We start from the raw sequence: 19,762 nt of genomic DNA on the forward strand, positions 1-19,762 counted from the left end.
AGGCAGTAATTGTAAATAAGAATTTGTTCTTTACTGACGTGGCTAGTTAAATGAAAGGTTACACACAACCATACATATGTAGCCATTTAATGTATTGTGACCATTTAATGTATATGTGGCTACTTTCAGATTTCCACCTTTTTTAATGGGGTGAATGTTCTCTAATCGGGTGTGGACGCAGAGTGGACCTACAATGCTGAAGATCGCCACCAGGTGGCAGTAAATGCATTCTGTGCTGTGGAGGGGAAATGGTTATTGAAAACCGAAGAAAAAAGCTAAGCGATAAACAGGCTGAAACCGCAAACTGCGTTGGTGACTGGTAAAACTGAGAATGTGACGGGTAATATATTATAGCATGAACTTTTTGGCGGACCGTTTGTAGGTTCTTAAGACATAGCTAAACACGATTAGCTACTTTTGGAGGTGAGAAGAAAGGCATACAATGCCGTGGGAGCGCTTTTTGTCATCTTCGGCTCTCCTTGCTCTTCCTCATTTACCAACTGCGTGAGGACGGACTCAAAACAAGAAACTACTGTGTCGTTAACTGAAGCTAGCTATAACCTGAACACGTGCTAATTTACAATGGCGGATAGCGTAGGAGAGGTTGCTAATGGTGAAATTGGGTTAGGTGTTGGTATTCAGGGAAATGGAGCTCCATTGTTACCAAGTTTGGGTAATTCTCTGCCGGGCCACTCGACGAGTGGAGCTAACCCGGCCTCGCCATCCCCAGCAGCGGCTGCGGAGACTGGCCTAGCCGTCATGGCCCCTGGAGCCGCAACTACCTCAGCCATGGGGACTGGGAGCGGGTTTGGAGGTGCAGGTACTCTTAGCGCGGTAGTGTGCTCTGCCATTCCAATACCCACCTACTCCGCCACCAATGCTCTGCCGGGCGGTATCGGTTTGGGGGTGGCCGGAGCGGGCCTCTTGTCGCAGATTCACGCAACGTCCTGGGACCCAACACTAAGTACCGACTGGGACAACGAGAAGACGTCCCAGCAATGCATTCTCCGAATCAAAAGGTGATCATTTGAGTATGCAGATATATACTGGTGGGCTTGCCTGTTACAACATATGGGATGTGGTTCCAACTTCAATGCTGTCTGAAAACGAAATAAATAACCACACCACACGTGTATTTCTGTGAATATAAACGCGACTTTTCTACAAACACCAGTGTTGTACTACTGTGTTTATATAGCTAGACGTAGTCCTTGATCATGACTCTCAATTCCTTGACCATACACATGAGTCATTGGACGAAAGGCGTCTTCTGTATTGGAGTTTTGTTTAAGAGCGCTGACACTCAATCTGAACGTTAACACTCGTCGCTTGCAGTACGGTTTTGGAAGCACCTTTCATATCAGGGGGAATAATTTTCAAATTTAAAAAAATAATTGATACACCTTCATAGGGTTAGTGTTCCCACACGTCCATATCTCCATGTTACAGTGATTGTTTAATCTAGCATGTTCCGAACACCTGTGTCTAAGCATAACTCGGAAAGTGTAGCAGACGTGTAGTTTCATTGGTTGGAGCCACCCATAACTGTATGGATCATTTTATTTTTAAGGATTATTTCCCGTTGGTGAAAGATAGGGGCGGTATGTTTCGAAAGCCCTGTCGCAAACGTTGATTAATGACGTTTCTAAACGTTAAAACAGCGTCAGGGTTGTAGTTCAAAATATGTAGTTTTGGGCGAAGCTAATAGCTGAAAATTAGGGAGAAGGCAGCATGCTGCCTAGAGTTGGAGAGCTAGGACTGACAGGATTTGTGAAGAGCAGAGTCAACAACCTCTGAATAATCAAAACTGTTGCTTTTGTGAGGTGTAAATTCCAGCTGAAAAGTACCAGAGGCCTGCCTTTGGTTCGAAGCGAGAGCGAGTCCATCAGAGCTATGACCCAGTGAGACACTGGTGCTGGCCCACATAGATGGAAAAAGAAAAGTTTGAGCCTTTTTGGTGAAACACTGGGGTAAATCCTGTAGGAAAATGTGCCCTAAGAAAATGGCTACTTAGGCTACTAGTTAGGCCAATAGTTTGTATTAATTGGTCAGAGTTACTGATATCATAATGTGTAAATCCATTTGCATACGATGTGACTCAGTAATTAATATAATGACCTTATGAAACATAAGAACACAACGTTGTCAACATTACATTGTTGACATAAAAGGTGCCCCGAGTGCCAGTCTGCTTGTGCTTTCATGGGCGGCAGGTAGCCTAGTGGTTAGAGCGTTGGACTAGTAACCGAATGGTTGCAAGATCGAATCCCCGAGCAGACGAGGTAAAAAACGTATGTCGTTCTGCCCCTGAACGAGGCAGTTCCTAGGCCGTCATTGAAAATAACAATTTGTTTACTGACTTGCCTAAATAACAATTTGTTCTTAACTGACTTGCCTAGTTAAATGGTTACATTTAAAAAAAAAAAAAAATGTTATGCCAAGAGCACAAACAGATCTGGCTACTATCCTTGTGTATTTGCATATTTTCTTAAGTTTCTCTTCTTACTCTTTCCTCAGGGATATAATGTCCATCTACAAGGAGCCTCCCCCGGGTATGTTTGTAGTTCCTGACCCTCACGACATGACTAAGGTAAAGCTCACAGACTTCCAGAACCTAGGTCCACGGGGTCTGTCCAGACCACCTTACTGTTGTACATTGAGCTAGCCAGAGCCTTCCCCCAACAACTCCTATCCCTGGCTCAAGTTGTGGTTGGGAGGATCCTTCTTGAAAGAAAGTTAACATAATTTAGTCAGGCCACAATTTACTTAAGTATTTATCAGGTAATTTACCCTTGTTTGTCTTCACAATTATAACCCACAGACTCAATGTTTGTACTAAGTCAAAAGAAAAATGAAATTGGACTTACTAAACAAAAAAATACAGCCTTGAAGAACTGTTCCTGTGGCAAGAGGAACAACAGCCATCTTGGAATTTATCTTCTGCACAACTATTATGAGGATTATGGCAACCATGCGAATTATGGAGATATTCAACGCATCAACACCCTCCCTATATATTAGTCCTGACTCTAGTCTTCCCTCCTCAGATCCATGCCCTCATCACAGGACCCTTCGACACGCCCTACGAGGGAGGCTTCTTCCTCTTTCTGTTCCGCTGCCCCCCGGACTACCCCATCCACCCCCCACGGGTCAAGCTCATCACCACTGGCCAAAACACTGTGCGCTTCAACCCCAACTTTTACCGTAACGGCAAAGTATGCCTCAGCATCCTCGGGTAAGCCAGGGTCCTGCAGCTCAGGGGAAACCTGCTGCACCTGAGCAACCCATACTGCTATGCCCAGTTCCCTTTCTAAATAGGGGATGGGATGACTAGGGGTCGAAATGGGACAAGGCATTCATAAGTCTACCTATTAAACCCAGGCCCGTAGAATAGCATCTCTTACAAATGATATACTTGGGACACTGTGTGATGAGACCTGCAATCAATATCATGATTCCACCTAATTACACACAAGAGCATGGAAAAACGGCACACAGTTGTGCCCAATAGTTGCAAGTCAGTCTGTATTATTAATGCCTGACCTGGTCTGACCACAACTGTAAGGGGTAGATTCAGGTAGCGGCCATTCTTTGGCCGAACATGCTTATTTATGGCAGCTCTCTGTGTAGAGATGCAGATAATTTCTTGCATGTCAGCACTTCCTCCAAGACTTGGTCCAGATCTCCCCCTCACTGTTGATGTGTGGGTGACTTTGGCCCAGAGGATGTGATTCCATCATTCTCCTGCTTTAAATAGAATACATTTGTATTTTTCTTGGAATAACGTGGCCATCTATCGTAATGCTATTTTGCACCTATGGCTCCTTGACTCAGCTTTGAAGTACTTCCTCTTGTTCTCTTTATAGTGGTGTTGGTCAGTCTCGAGAACCTACAGGGAGTTCAAAAGCTTGCACTCCGAAGAATAAAATTGAGCTACTATTCAGTCTACAGTAACATTTTGGTTGAAGCCCCGTAGTTCATATACAACTTAAACGTAATATTTTGCTTAGTGCGCGGGCTCCTGACGTGAATCTTTTGTGCTTTAAACTTCTCTTTGTTCTGGGTTGTTGTGTAGGACTTGGACAGGGCCAGCATGGAGCCCGGCCCAAAGCATCTCCTCAGTTCTGATCTCCATCCAGTCTCTGATGACTGAGAACCCTTACCACAATGAACCAGGCTTTGAACAGGTAAGCCTATAGCCCACTGGTAAGTTGGCCTCTAATTTAGCTGGCAAGCCAAACCACAATCCCCAGAATGCAGTTTAAATCCTACAGCCTTATGGGGAATGTGGTTCACTGAAGAAATGCACCCATTTTGATCAACAAAGCTACTGTTTAAAAAAACAAAAGGCATATGATATTGTGACGTTGTGGCGAACACTATAACTGTCTGACTTACAGAAGTCTTCAGCCGGTGTTCTATTTGTCTATTTAGTCCGTTTGCCATTTCTTCCCCATTTGTAGTGAAAACCGTTTTTTCTGTCAACAGCTACAGACTGACCATACCAGTGTGGAATGTGTCACTTTTGGTGTCTTATTGTCCCCTTTACACCTGCTCCCTCTGACACTCCCTTTGCCAGGAGAGACACCCGGGGGACAGCAAGAACTACAATGAGTGCATCCGCCATGAGACCATGCGCGTGGCTGTATGTGACATGCTGGATGGGAAGGTGCCCTGTCCAGAAGCCCTGTGGTGAGTTCGTCTTGGATTGTTCACTCCAAAATAAAATTTTGAAGACCTTTTGAAAACTCAAAAGTGGACTGATGTCGAGATGAGTCAATGTTCCACGGCATTTATTGTCTAGATCCTGCTACAATGGCTTCAGAAAGTATTCACACACCTTGACTTTTTCCACATTTTGTTACAGCCTGAGTTTAAAATGGATTACATTGTCATTTTGTCACTGATCTACACACAAAACCCCTGAATGTCAAAGTGCAATTATGTTTTTAGAAATTAATAACAAATGAAAAGCTGAAATGTTTTGAGTCTAAGTATTCAACCCCTTTTGTTATGGTAAGCCTAAATAACTTAAGGAGTAAGAATTCGCTTAAGTCAGATAATAAGTTGAATGGACTCACTCTGTGTGCAATAATTGTTTTAACATGATTTATGACACAGATGCTAAGCTACAGGACTGTTTTGCTAGCACAGACTGGAATATTTTCCTGGATTCTTCTGATGGCATTGAAGAGTACACCACATCAGTTACTGGCTTCATCAATAAGTTAATCGATGACGTCATCCCCACAGTGACCGTACATGCATACCCCAACCAGAACATTACATTACATTTAAGTCATTTAGCAGACGCTCTTATCCAGAGCGACTTACAAATTGGTGCATTCACCTTATGACATCCAGTGGAACAGCCACTTTACAATAGTGCATCTAAATCTTTTAAGGGGGGGGGGGGGTGAGAAGGATTACTTTATCCTATCCTAGGTATTCCTTAAAGAGGTAGGGTTTCAGGTGTCTCCGGAAGGTGGTGATTGACTCCGCTGTCCTGGCGTCGTGAGGGAGTTTGTTCCACCATTGGGGGGCCAGAGCAGCGAACAGTTTTGACTGGGCTGAGCGGGAACTGTACTTCCTCAGTGGTAGGGAGGCGAGCAGGCCAGAGGTGGATGAACGCAGTGCCCTTGTTTGGGTGTAGGGCCTGATCAGAGCCTGGAGGTACTGAGGTGCCGTTCCCCTCACAGCTCCGTAGGCAAGCACCATGGTCTTGTAGCGGATGCGAGCTTCAACTGGAAGCCAGTGGAGAGAGCGGAGGAGCGGGGTGACGTGTGAGAACTTGGGAAGGTTGAACACCAGACGGGCTGCGGCGTTCTGGATGAGTTGTAGGGGTTTAATGGCACAGGCAGGGAGCCCAGCCAACAGCGAGTTGCAGTAATCCAGACGGGAGATGACAAGTGCCTGGATTAGGACCTGCGCCGCTTCCTGTGTGAGGCAGGGTCGTACTCTGCGGATGTTGTAGAGCATGAACCTACAGGAACGGGCCACCGCCTTGATGTTAGTTGAGAACGACAGGGTGTTGTCCAGGATCACGCCAAGGTTCTTAGGGCTCTGGGAGGAGGACACAATGGAGTTGTCAACCGTGATGGCGAGATCATGGAACGGGCAGTCCTTCCCCGGGAGGAAGAGCAGCTCCGTCTTGCCGAGGTTCAGCTTGAGGTGGTGATCCGTCATCCACACTGATATGTCTGCCAGACATGCAGAAATGCGATTCACCACCTGGTCATCAGAAGGGGGAAAGGAGAAGATGAATTGTGTGTCGTCTGCATAGCAATGATAGGAGAGACCATGTGAGGTTATGACAGAGCCAAGTGACTTGGTGTATAGCGAGAATAGAAGAGGGCCTAGAACAGAGCCCTGGGGGACACCAGTGGTGAGAGCGCGTGGTGAGGAGACAGATTCTCGCCACGCCACCTGGTAGGAGCGACCTGTCAGGTAGGACGCAATCCAAGCGTGGGCCGCGCCGGAGATGCCCAACTCGGAGAGGGTGGAGAGGAGGATCTGATGGTTCACAGTATCGAAGGCAGCCGATAGGTCTAGAAGGATGAGAGCAGAGGAGAGAGAGTTAGCTTTAGCAGTGCGGAGCACCTCCGTGATACAGAGAAGAGCAGTCTCAGTTGAATGACTAGTCTTGAAACCTGACTGATTTGAACACAGAAGCAGAAGCGATGGATTACAGGCAACATCCTCACAGAGCTAAAGGGTAGAGCTGCCACTTTCAAGGAGCGGGCCTCTAACCTGGACACTTGTAAGAAATCCTGCTATGCCCTCCGATGAACCATCAAACAGGCAATACAGGACTAAGATTGAATCGTACTTCACCGGCTCTGATGCTCGTCTGATGTGGCAGGGCTTGCAAACTATTACGGACTACTAAGGGAAGCACAGCCGCAAGCTGCCCAGTGACACGAGCCTACCAGACGAGCTGAATAACTTTTATATTTGCTTTGAGGCAAGCAACACTGAAGCATGTATGAGAGCATCAGCTGTTCCGTATGTCTGTGTGATCATGCTCTCCGTAGCAGATGTAAGACCTTTAAACAGGTCAACATTCACAAGGATGCAGACCCAGATGGATTACAAGGACTTGTACTCTGAGCATGCGCTGATCAACTGACATGTGTCTTCATTGACATTTTCAACCTGTCCCTGACCATGTCTGTAATAACATGTTTCAAGTCCCTGTGCCCAGGGACGCCAAGGTAACCTGCCTAAATGACTCCCGACCCATAGCACTCAACGTCTGTAGCAATGAAGGACTTTGAAAGGCTGGTCATGGCTCACAACACCTTTATCCCAGAAACCCTAGACCCACTCTAATTTGCATACCACCCCAACAGAGCACGCCCCCATTCTCATCGACAGGGCTGTGGTGGAGCAGGTTGAGAGCTTCAAGATCCTTGGTGTCCACATCACCAACAAACTATCATGGTCCAAACACACTGTCCAAAGACAGTCGTGAAGAGGGCACCACAGTGCCTCTTCCCCCTCAGGAGATTTGCCATGGGTCCTCAGATCTTCAAAATGTTCGACAGCTGCACCATCGAGAGCATCCTGCCCGGTTACATTACTGCCTGGTATGGCAACTTCTCGGCGCCCCACCACAAGGCACTACAGAGGGTAGTGTGTACGGCCCAGTACATCACAAGGGCCACGCCCCCTGCCATTCAGGACCTCTATACCAGGCGGTGTTGGTGGAAGGCCCTAGAAATTGTCAAACTCCAGCCACCCTAGTCATAGACTACTCTCTGCTACTGCACGACATTGTCGTGTCTTTGGCTATGCCGGATGAAGTGATAGGACATGCTATTCTATAAAATAATTTCTTCATAATTAATATCACCTGATTGAGCTAATCATGTAAATGTAATTAACGAGAGTCTGGGCACCGCGAAAGAGTATTTATAGAGCTGTTATCTTCCGAATAAACTCTTAAGGACCTAGTAATATTTTACATCAATAGCAGGCAATATTAATCGTCACCTTAATTCGGTCTCATCTAAAAGTTGTAAATTCTTGGTAATCTTCACGAACCCTGGCCAACAAGTTGAATCAGCAATACAAAATTGGGTTTAATTATTTATTTACTAAATACCTAACTAATCACACAGAATTATAACTTCATTACGTCATAAAGTAAAACATCCCTAGTGGGCGGAACAGATGACAGCTTGTTACACAAAAGAAAAGGGTCTGGGTTTGAATGAAAGAGCGGGAAGACTGAGGAACAAAGGGTGAAGCTGTGCTATCGTAAATACAGTATCTTATGCATTCTAAATTACCGCCCATTTGGAAAAGGAAAATGCAAAAAATATTTACTCTGAGCTGCGCTTCAGTAGGTTGGTGGTAGTTGGAAGGCCGTGTTGCCAAACCGAGTCCTTTGAAAAATGTCTCTGGTGGTCAATTGGATACGTTGTAGTAACGTCGTTGTGTGAGACTGGATACTCCCTGTTCCTTCCTAACCCTTGTTTGCAGCGGCAGTTTCTAACTCAACGGCTAGGAGGTATCTCTTCTGTAGTGAATAAGAGTTCAAAGTTTATACCAATCGCAACCAACGCTCACGCTGATGTTGGCTTCGTTCTGTAGTTATTATCTGAACCATTCAGACATCAGACCGTCGTCCTCACATCCTCGGAACAGGAGGTTATATTGTCGTCAAGGCTTTATATAGGAAGGGAGAGGAGGGCGTGTTAGAAAAGTTTTATAGCCCATGTCCCTTCACAGGGGCGTGCCACTGATTAAGCAGAGCCCTAACCTTATGAAAACACATTTTAGAAGCTAAAATCACATTTCTCCTATCACAAATAATTTCATGTTCAAACATTTAAATTGAACAACAATACCATGTGAATCCGATAATTGTGTAGACTTTCCACTGTAGAGTTTGTCATCTTATCATTGATTGTGTTACTTACTTGCTATATTGTGTTTACTTCGCCACCATGGCCTCTTTTTGCCTTTTACCTCCCTTATCTCACCTCATTTGCTCACATTGTATATAGACCCATTTTTCTACTGTATTATTGACTGTATATTTGTTTTACTCCATGTGTAACTCTGTTGTTCGTGTCGAACTGCTTTGCTTTATCTTGGCCAGGTCGCAATTGTACATGAGAACTTGTTCTCAACTAGCCTACCTGGTTAAATAAAGGTGAAATAAATAAAGAAATGGGTGAATCTCTCAGATGACATCCGAACTGACATATTCACTAAGTATCATTGGTCGGATTACCAGAATATAGTTAATTTCCCCCACCTTATGATGTTCCCAGAATCTATGTTAACCCAGGGGTTTTCAAATGTAACATCAGTAGGGAAGAGAGAGGAAAAAGGGGGGAAGAGGTATTTATGACTGTCATAAACCTACCCCCAGGCCAATGTCATGACAACCAGCTGTACTGGAGTGCCACATCTAACAGCTTCCCCCCCCCCTCCCCCCCAAGCCATAAGACTCCTGAACAGCTAATCAAATGGCTACCCGGACTATTTGCATTGTTCCCCCCACCCCCATTTTTACGCTGCCTCCCAAAGGGCACCTATTGGTAGGTGTGTATAAATCATTTAAAAAAGCAGACATTGAATATGCCTTTTGAATGGTGTAGTTATTAATGACACTTTGGATGGTGTATCGATACACCCAGTCACTACAATGACTGTCCTAGCTCGGTTAACTGAGAGGAAGGAAACCCCTTAGGGAGTTCATCACCATGAGGCCAATGGTGATTTTAAAGCAGTTGGCGTTAAATGGTTGTGATATGAAAAAACTGAGGATGAATCAACAACATTGTAGTTACTCCACAATGCTAACCTGAATGAGAAGAAGCAAGCCTGTACATAATAAAAATATTCCCAAACATGCGTCCTGTTTGCATAAGGCACTAAAGTAATACTGCATACAAAGCATTGTTTGGGGAAAATTCAACACAACACATCACTGAGTACCACTCCACATTTTCAAGCATGGTGGTGGCTGCATCATGTTATGCGTATGCTTATCTGCAGGGACTAGGCTTTTTTTGGGGGGGAGGCTAATAAAGCTAAACGCAGGTGAAATCCTTGAGGGAAAACCTTGTTAATTATCCTTTCCAACAGACACTGGGAGACAAATAGACCTTTCTGCAGGATAATAACCTAAAATGCCAGGCCAAATGTACACGAGTTACTTACCAAGATTACATTGTGTGTTCCTGAGTGGCCTAGTTGCAGTTTTGACTAAATTGTCTAGAGAATCTATGGCAAGACTTGAAAATTGCTGTCTAACTTGACAGAGCTTGAAGAATTTAAAAAAGAATAATGGGAAATATTGTACAATCCAGGTTTTCCAAGCTCTTCGACTTACCCAGACACTCATAGCAATAATCGCTGCCAAAGGTGACGAACGTGTTGACTCGGGGGATTGAATACTTATCTAATAAAAAAATTGTTTTATTTTCCTTTAATATTTAGGAGGATTTTGTCCCCCAACAAGATTTAGATGCAAGTGGCTGTTCCACTGGTTGTCAAAAATGAAAATGTAATCCATTTCAATCTCACTTTGTAACACAACAAAATGTGGGAAAAGTCAAGGTGTGAATACTTTCTGAAGGGACTTTATATGCCTGAACTCCAAATGAAGGCTACAGGCCACATCTAATCTCCTTATTGTACATAAGGCATATTGTTGAACCTTCTTAACAGATTGGATTACAAGAGACATGTTCAAAGCCACTGACCCACAATGCATTTTTAGAACAAACACCGCTTTCAATGGCGAGTCATTTTAATTTGTAGTCGTTTTAGCACTTGTTGGTGGTTAATTAACCTCATGAATGTTCCTGTGTTGCAGGAGTGTGGTGGAGAAATCATTCCTGGAGTACTATGACTTCTACGAGGGGGTCTGCAAAGAGAGACTACACCAACAGGGACAGAACATGCAGGTATTGCCAGAGACCTCATTCTCTCTGTGTGTCTCTCTGTGTGTGTGTGTGTACATGTTTCTTCTATGCACCTTGGAGAAGCAGAACACACGGGTAATAATGCATCACACATCCTGATGACTAATGCACTGCACCTTCCCTGGGGTTAGAGCAGGGGTCCCAAACTAGGTCCTCGGGACCCCTAGGGGTGCACGTTTTTTGATTATTGCCCTAGCACTACACAGCTGACTCAAATAATCAACTAATCATCGAGCTTTGATTATTTGAACACGAAACTACCTCCTTCCTTCATAATGAAGGCAGAAACATAATGATATCCACGAGCAGTAGCAGTGTGTGTAACAGTTACATGGTCAAGCAAGTTAATGTTTCCAAAATTTTTGGACTACTAAACAACTATTGATTTAGAACCACCATTTCAACATCATCAAATCACCCATGCTTAGTCTAATACGGTGACAATTAAAAGATACCAAAAACAATATAAAATCATGTGGCTGTCCATGGTTCTGGCTGTCCATGGTTCTGATTTGTGTACGTGCAAGTAGAAAAAAAAAAAACATTGACTCACCCGCCAATGCCATCCTCTCTCATGTTGATGATCACTCTGTCATACAGTACACACTTTTATTTTTTGTTGTCCTAGATTACCTGGCTAAAATGCTTGCTCGCTCGCTAGCTTAACTTCCTTTCGTAGGCAACGTTAGTTAACATTAGCCTTCTACTTATTGAACTCTCAGGCCAGGGGCACAACAATATATGGTTAATTAATGGTTGGATTAGAATCACTGTTATAATCATTGGCCAGTAAGGAGAATTCAGTAAAACCACAAGTCTAAATCCCTATCTCCATCCATGGCTAATTTAGGAAAGACACGATTTTTGCTAGCTAGCCACCGGAGGAGCACAAGAAATGCAATTTAAGTTGTTTCTGTCAGTGATGTATGCTCTTGATGGGATTTGATAGAAGTTCTGCAAACTGGCTTCCTTTGACACGTTTTTGTTGGTCTGCCAGGACCATTCACAATTGAGCTCGCTCAATTTAACTTACTGCTGATTGGCTATTTTATACTTTTTATTTTATTTATTATTTTTATCAAGGGAGGCCAAATGCTCACTGGTTTCCCAAGCATTCAATGCTACGGACTGCAACAATGTCATACTTTTTTGGACCAGACAGCATACAGAGACAGAGGAGTGCTGTTTTGCTCGCTCAGATGCTTTCTCCGGTGAGGTACAATGCGCCTCTTGTGAATTTTTTAGATGTCTCAATCGTACTCCACACTGCCCTTTTCCACCTGGACAAAAGGAACACCTAGGTGAGAATGCTGTTCATTGACTACAGCTTAGTGTTAAACACCATAGTGCCCACAAAGCTCATCACTAAGCTAAGGACCCTGGAACCTAACACCGCCCTCTGCAATTGGATCCTGGATTTCCTGATGGGCTGCCCACAGGTGGTAAGTGTAAGCAACAACACATCTGCCACGCTGATCCTCAACATGGTGGCCCCTCAGGGGTGCGTGCTCAGTCCCCTCCTGTACTCCCTGTTCAGCCACGACTGCTTGGCCAAGCACAACTCCAACACCATTAAGTTTTCTGACAACACAACGGTGGTAGGCCTGATCACCGACAATGATGAGACAGCCTTTAGGAAGGTCGTCAGAGACCTGGCAGTGTGGTGCCAGGACAACAACCTCTCCCTCAATGTGAGCAAGAAAAAGGAGATGATCGTGGACTACAGGATGAGGAGGGCTGAATAGGCCCCCATTCACATTGACTAGGCTGTAGTAGAGTGGGTTGAGAGTTTCAAGTTGCACCATTGAGAGCTTCCTGACCGGTTGCATCACCGCCTGGTATGGCAACTGCTCTGCAGCCGACTGTACGCGTGCGCCATCGTGCATCAATTTATTTTGTCCAAACGCGATCACGACACGCAGGTTAAAATATCAAAACAAACTCTGAACCAATTACATTGATTTGGGGACAGGTCGAAAAGCATTAAACATGTATGGCAATTTAGCTTGCTAGCTTTTACATGCTAGCTGATTTGTCCTAGTTAGCTAGCTTGCTGTTACTAGCTAATTTGTCCTGGGATATAAACATTGAGTTATTTTACCTGACATGCACAAGGTCCTCTACTCTGACAATTAATCCACACATAAACGGTCAACCGAATCGTTTCTAGTCATCTCTCCTCCTTCCAGGCTTTTTCATCTTTGAACTTATATGGTGATTGGCATCTGAACTTTCATAGTATTACCACCACGACCGGCAAAAGTTTATTTTAAGCACCCACGTGGGTATAACCAATGAGGAGATGGCACGTGGGTACCTGCTTCTATAAACCAATGAGGAGATGGGAGAGGCAGGACTTGCAGTGCGATCTGCGTCAAAAATAGGAACGACTTCTATTTTAGCCCTTGGCAACGCAGACGCTCGTCGGCGCACGCAAGCAGTGTGGGTGCAATAATTTAATAACATTAATTTCTACATTTTATTTTGCAACGCTCACGCATGCGACGTGGCCGTTCTGGTCAGCATGTAAGGTGCTACAGAGGGTAGTGCGTACAGCCCAGTACATCACTGGGGCCACGCTTCCTGCCATCCAGGACCAATTATATAATATATAGGTGGTGTACAGAGGAAAGCCAAAATAATTGTCAAAGACTCCAGTCACCCAAGTCATAGACTGTTTTCTCTGCTACTGCACGGCAAGCAGTAGCGGAGCTCCAAGTCTAGGTTCAAAAGGCTTCTTAACAGTTTCTACCCCCCCAAGCCATAAGACTGCTGAACAATTAATCAAATGGCCAACCGGACTTTATTTGTCATGTGCACCGAATACAACAGGTGTAGTAGACCTTAGTGAAATGCTTACTTACAGGCTCTAACCAATAGTGCAAAAAATGTATTAGGTGAACAATGCGTAAGTAAAGAATTAAAACCAGTGAAAAACAGTAGCGAGACTATAAAAGTAGCTAGGCTCCATACAGACACCGGTTAGTCAGGCTGATTGAGGTAGTATGTACATGTAGATGTGGTTAGTGTCTATGCATATATGATAAACAGAGTAGCAGCAGCATAAGAGGGTTTGAGGGGGTGCACAATGCAAATAGTCCAGGTAGCCATTTGATTACCTGTTCAGGAATCTTATGGCTTGGGGGTAAAAGCTGTTTTGAGAAGCCTTTTTGTCCTAGACTTGGCACTCTGGTACCACTTGCCATGCAGTAGTAGAGAGAGAGTCTATGACTGGGGTGGTTGGGGTCTTTGACATTTTTTGGGGCCTTCCTCTGACACCGCCTGGTATAGAGACCCTGGATGGCAGACAGCTTAGCCCCAGTGATTTACTGGGCCGTACGCACTGCCCCCCAGCGCCCTGCTTCCCGTACCAGGCAGTGATGCAACCAGTGCTCTTGATGTTGCAGCTGAAGAACCTTTTGAGGATCTCAGGACCCATGCCAAATCTTTTTAGTTTCCTGAGTAACACTTATATTACTCACTGTTTATTATCTATGCATAGTCACTTTACCCCTATCTACATGTACAAATTACCTCGACTAATCTGTACCGCTGCACATTGATTCTGTACAGGTGCCCACTGTATCCAATTTGTAAGTCGCTCTGGATAAGAGCGTCTGCTAAATGACTTAAATGTAATGTAAATGTATACAGCCTCATTATTGTTTTATTGTGTTACTTTCTTTTTCTTTTCTTTTTTCTCAACTATTTTCTTAACTGTATTGTTGGTTAAGGGCTTGAAAGTAAGCATTTCATTGGTACCTGTTGTATTTGGCACTTGTGGCAAATAAAATTTGATTTGAAGGAAATTTATGAAACACAAACAAGATATTAATATTTTTCTTGGTAAATTATTTTGGGAAGCCTGGCCCCCATGACTGCATGCCACAAGTTCATTTGGCTCTTCATTGCCAAAGTAATTTGTCCCGGTTTATTTACAGACGGTTCTCTCTACACATGTATATATAAATTATTTGTACACTTATACAAAATAAATTTAAACAACACAGTATATACTTCTCCCACATGTTTAAACCTCCACCACATTGGAAAATATTAGATGTTGAAATATGAGCTGCAAATCCCACACTCTTTCTCTCCTTACATACGTCCAGGACCCTTTTGGAGAGAAGAGGGGTCGCTTCGATTACCAGGGCCTACTGGCACGCTTGAGTGCCACCCAGAGGCGCATACGGGAGAAGTGCCCACCGGAGGACAACGATGAGCACTCGGACTCGGACACCAGCTCCTCAGGCACAGACCCAGATAGCCAGGGCAGCTCCCAGCCTTAGCCACCAGATGGCGCCACACTACTTATATTTTTCTGTTTCTCCCTTTCTGTTTTTGCAGGATGGTTTTGGCACAAGCGAGATGTTGGAGAGGGGGAAAGGCTTGATATCAGGAAGCACTTATGATACAAAGGCAGGGGATAGCTAATGACTGTTTTGATTGGTTCTTTTTCCTTCGCCTGCAATCATAACTGCCTTTTGATTTAATTATTTGCTTTTATTTTTCAACTGTTGTAAGTAAACAATGCTAGTGTTGGGAGTTTGGCTTGTAGAAATGGACACTAGTTGTTTTGAAAGCAATTTGTCATATTCCGCCTTTAGTTGTCTTTTGTTTTCCCACGCCAGATTGGATTAGGAAGTAGAGGGGAAATCTGAGATTGCCCATTCTCAATATTCAGTCAGTACAACCACATCGATCGTATAAATCAGATCACCAACTTCTATTCTTTCATACATCGGTACATACACCTCAGACTATTCACTTCTAAAGTCCCATTGTCTCTTATGATCTTTCCTTAATCTGAACAGTACTTAATACAATTATGAACAGTCATAATTACGTTATGAATTCATAATGAATTGCATTTGTTTAAAAAAATAATTTAAACTCCACTAATGCCTAGTACAAAATATGTACAGTTGTGGCCAAATATGTAGGCACCTTTGCACTTTACAGTGGAACAGATTGTACTAGTGGTTGAAGCTTTGAGGCCAGTAACTGAAAGGTTGCTGGATCGAATCCCCGAGCTGACAAGGTAAAAGTCTGTCATTCCCCCCTCCACACCTCTCTGATTCAGAGGGGTTGGGTTAAATGGGGGACACACATCTCAGTTGTACAACTGACAAGGTATCCCCCTTTCCCTTTTAATAGTTCTTATTTTCAAAACTGGTTGGGTGGCTCCTTTGTTTTTATTTTCCCTGTAGGCACTTGCAAATTATGACAAGTGAGGAAAAATTACACATCACTTGCCTCCAACCAAATTTATTAGAATTCCAATAATGACTTTAAAATCAAAATTTCAGTTTTGATAAAAACATGTCTTGGTCCCGTGCAGATGTAAATCAAACAAATATAGGTGTGAACTTATTTGATAAGAAAATAGTGAATCGTTCAAGGGTGCCAATATATTTGTCTGTATGTGTGTGTGTATATGTGAGCACAGCGAGAGATTTTATTATGGTCTGTGGGCAGTGTCTTCAAATCATTTTCTCTCTGAATGCTCTCTGAATCAATGTTTGATGTGTATGATTATCATTGAGCTATAGTGTTGTAGGTTAAACTTTCAAGAGATGGTTTTCTTCTCTGATGCTAAAATACTAGTGGAGACTAATAGGAATGCCAAGAAAGCCAGATTTGCCATTTGACCTGTCCCATTAAACCAATGCAACGTTTTCCATTGCATTTTTCATTGGAAGGCAGTGGACTGGTTCCTCTTCAGCTCCATTTAGCAGAGACGGCCGTTACCAAACAGTCACAGACCTGTGTTAGACCTCCATGGTGTCACCTTTTCAGTCATCTGAAAGCCACCGCCAGGATTTCAAACGAGCCACGGGAAATGTTTTATGATGGTAACAAGAAATACCGGACACCTGCTTCAAGGCCGTGTGAACTTTCTTTATTTTAGAGTTTTCGCCTGCAATGGGTTACTGTAGATTGGTTTGTAGAATGATCTCATGTCGGTTTCGGCCATTTTTTAAGCGCTAAAATGTTTTACGTTGGCTTACATATATGGTGTCAGAAGTGCGTTCCACAGGTTGACACAGTCTAAGGTACAAGTTCTATATAAACCTAACCTGGCAGTAAGATTGACAACACAAATGGAATATGGACTTCAGGTGACCAAGGAGGATATAAAAAAAAAAATGTTTTTACGGTAAACCGTATGACCCGTTAGAACCACTGGTCTTTTCTGCTGTAAGGGGTAGATCTTATTTTTTCATATTGATGTGGAGTTGTTATTCTTGCTTTGAAAGACAAAGTCAGATCCCCTTTCGAGACTTCTGCCTGAGCCACAATCGTTTGTCTCTTGAATAGTCCCCCTTCAAAGTGTCACGAATCTTTGTGCCTATCAGCCAGTGCAGCTCACCAATAACCTCTACTGAGGCCTCAAAGGCTCTCCATCTTTCTGGTTTTATCAAAACTGCTTAAAGGTTTAGGGGGCTGAACGCCTCTACTGTGTCACTTGGTTTGTAATCCTATCTAGCAAGGTGCAAAGAATTATACCTTTGTCTTCAGTCCTTATTGCATTTTGAAACTACGCACTCAGGATACAACAAAACCTCTTGCTTTGTAATGGACTGTCTGGACCACAATCTACTGTCTAAATGAGGGGGCCAGCTCCAGTGAAGATTGGCACCCAAAACAGGACCACACCCTTCTTTTCCTCTCATGGACATGTTTTTCTATTCCTTCCCATCTGGGTGCATTTCTGCTCAGTTCTCTCAGTCGATTGGGACTTCCTCTCACAGGAAATAATGTTGGATTTAATAAATCTCATATTTGAGATAATACTGCTAACTTTGTTTGCGAAGAATGGAAAAAAAAAAATCTATATGTTTAATGTATGAATCTACTGCAAATGAAACTATTCAAGCAAATATCCTACTGGCCAGCTCCACTGCAAATGAGTAGGTGTGAGATGACACTTCATGCTAAATGTAGCAACCAGTTAGTTTGAAGCCTTGTTATGGTTTGGTGTGTATATTCCTGTATCATTCTGATGGGACCCTTCTATTATGTCCCTTGTCTGATGGTTTGTGCCCCCAACCCAGAGTATCGATCGGAATTCCTTTTACTGAGGCATCTTCAATCGATAATGGTATTTGCATTTAGGTGTTTTCAGAAAGTGAAGTATGTAAAGCGTAGAAACTTCTAGAATAAATGTTGGCACGGCCATGGGCATAATTAAAAATAATAATAATAAAACGGGGAGAGCTCATCGATCTCAATGAGTTAAGTAACATTTGTATTGAGGCCCATTGCGTTAATGTCTCAGTATCTCCTGACCTTCAATCTATGTCATTTTTTTATGAGAGTGATACTAAAATATACTGCATCTTTTCCTCAAGATTGAATTAGGACTTGGGATGGTGTAGAGTAGACCACAATGCTTCTTAGCTAGCTACCAGCAATGTGCAGGGCTGCTAAAACTAGCTGCCACATAGAGCTGTTGCTCTACGACAGGGTTTCCCCACACGGTCCTGGGCCCCTCCCCCCTTGGTGCACATCATGTTTTTTGCCCTAGCACTACACAGCTGATTTAAATAACTAACTCATCAAGTTTTGATTACTTGTATCAGCTGTGTAGTGCTGGGGCAAAAAATAAAAAATACGTGCCCCCAGGACCATGTTTGGGGAAACCCTGGCCTAGCAGTACATTCCCACAGGGGTGCTCAACATTCTAATGGCCATTCATTCTCAGTCAAGGGTAAATGAATGGTTTACACTTTTTGAGTTAACAGAAGATGGGGGACCCATTTTAGGCCTTGACTTCCAGGCAAAGGCATTAGTCCCAGGACTTTCACCGCCAAGTTTATGCAAGACTATTTTCATCTGACTTCATCTCTGTTTTCATTATATTGTGTATGTAAAAAAAATATACATAATAAAATATACCAATGGCTATTTTGATCTGTGGCATTCTGTTTCAGAGCAAGTGTTATATTGTTAATAGTGTCAATTTTATAGGCATTCAGTTGAGGGCTTCAGCCCAGCCACCTTTGTGTTGGTAATGCCAAGGAGGACGATAAGGACCATAACCCCCATATATTATCAGTTCCAAAATTATTGGCACCCTTGATAAAGATTAGCAAAAAAGACTATAAAATACATAATACTAATACTGAGCTATATTTTATGCTAAAACATGGGGAAATTATATTATATATTGATACAATTTCTCAGATAAAGAGACTTTGTTTAACAATATTTTTTTTAAATCAAAAACATAGGGGTAAAAATGATTGGTATTCCTGTTTTCAATACCTTTCAGTACCTCACCTTGCCAGGATCAAAAGGCCCTGAGCCTTTTTCTAAAATGTTTTATGAGATTGGATGGATTTTATGCACTGACCTCTGGAGATTGAGAAGGCCATTGCAAAATGTTGAATTTTGTGGTCAATTAACAATTTCTTTGTGGATTTTGATTGGTGCTTGTGGTTATTGTCTTTGCTGGAAGATCCACTTTTAAGTCAAGTTTCAGCCTACCGGCAGAGGCAACCTTGCCTGGCTAGCCAACCACATTGCTCTGGGCAAACGCCTAGCCACGCCCACAAATGTTTCGCAATCATAAAGCAGCGGAAGAAATCAGTTTGAGTCGTCAGGCAAGAGTGCATTTGCCAGGAGACTGAAACTTGGCCGCAAGTGGCTTTTCCAGCAACACAATAACCCCAAACACACAAAATCCACAAATCAATTGTTAATTGACTACAAAATCTTAATTGTGCCATGGCCATCTTAGTCTCCGGACTTGAACACCATTGAAAACGTGTGGTGTGAATTAAAGAGGGCAGTCCATATGAGCAGAA

General features: G+C 43.3%; 2 protein-coding genes across 2 annotated transcripts; one reads left to right on the forward strand and one right to left on the reverse strand.

The window, feature by feature from the left end:
- The first annotated feature begins 242 nt into the window (after positions 1-242).
- Positions 243-18,866, forward strand: LOC118365204 (ubiquitin-conjugating enzyme E2 Z). The gene is made up of 7 exons (XM_035747210.2): positions 243-1,019; positions 2,518-2,590; positions 3,048-3,235; positions 4,076-4,187; positions 4,580-4,692; positions 10,838-10,928; positions 15,062-18,866. The coding sequence occupies exons 1-7, from the start codon at positions 583-585 to the stop codon at positions 15,236-15,238; spliced, it is 1,191 nt and encodes a 396-aa protein (XP_035603103.1). The 5' UTR covers positions 243-582; the 3' UTR covers positions 15,239-18,866.
- LOC127914476 (uncharacterized) lies at positions 4,707-7,554 on the reverse strand. Its single transcript, XM_052490724.1, has 2 exons — positions 6,427-7,554; positions 4,707-6,231 (listed from the first exon to the last, which is right to left on the reverse strand). The coding sequence occupies exon 2, from the start codon at positions 6,184-6,186 to the stop codon at positions 5,437-5,439; it is 750 nt and encodes a 249-aa protein (XP_052346684.1). The 5' UTR covers positions 6,187-6,231; positions 6,427-7,554; the 3' UTR covers positions 4,707-5,436.
- Positions 18,867-19,762: the final 896 nt, after the last annotated feature.

This window comes from Oncorhynchus keta, chromosome 32, assembly GCF_023373465.1.
Source record: "Oncorhynchus keta strain PuntledgeMale-10-30-2019 chromosome 32, Oket_V2, whole genome shotgun sequence".
Classification (NCBI taxonomy): Eukaryota; Metazoa; Chordata; class Actinopteri; order Salmoniformes; family Salmonidae; genus Oncorhynchus; species Oncorhynchus keta.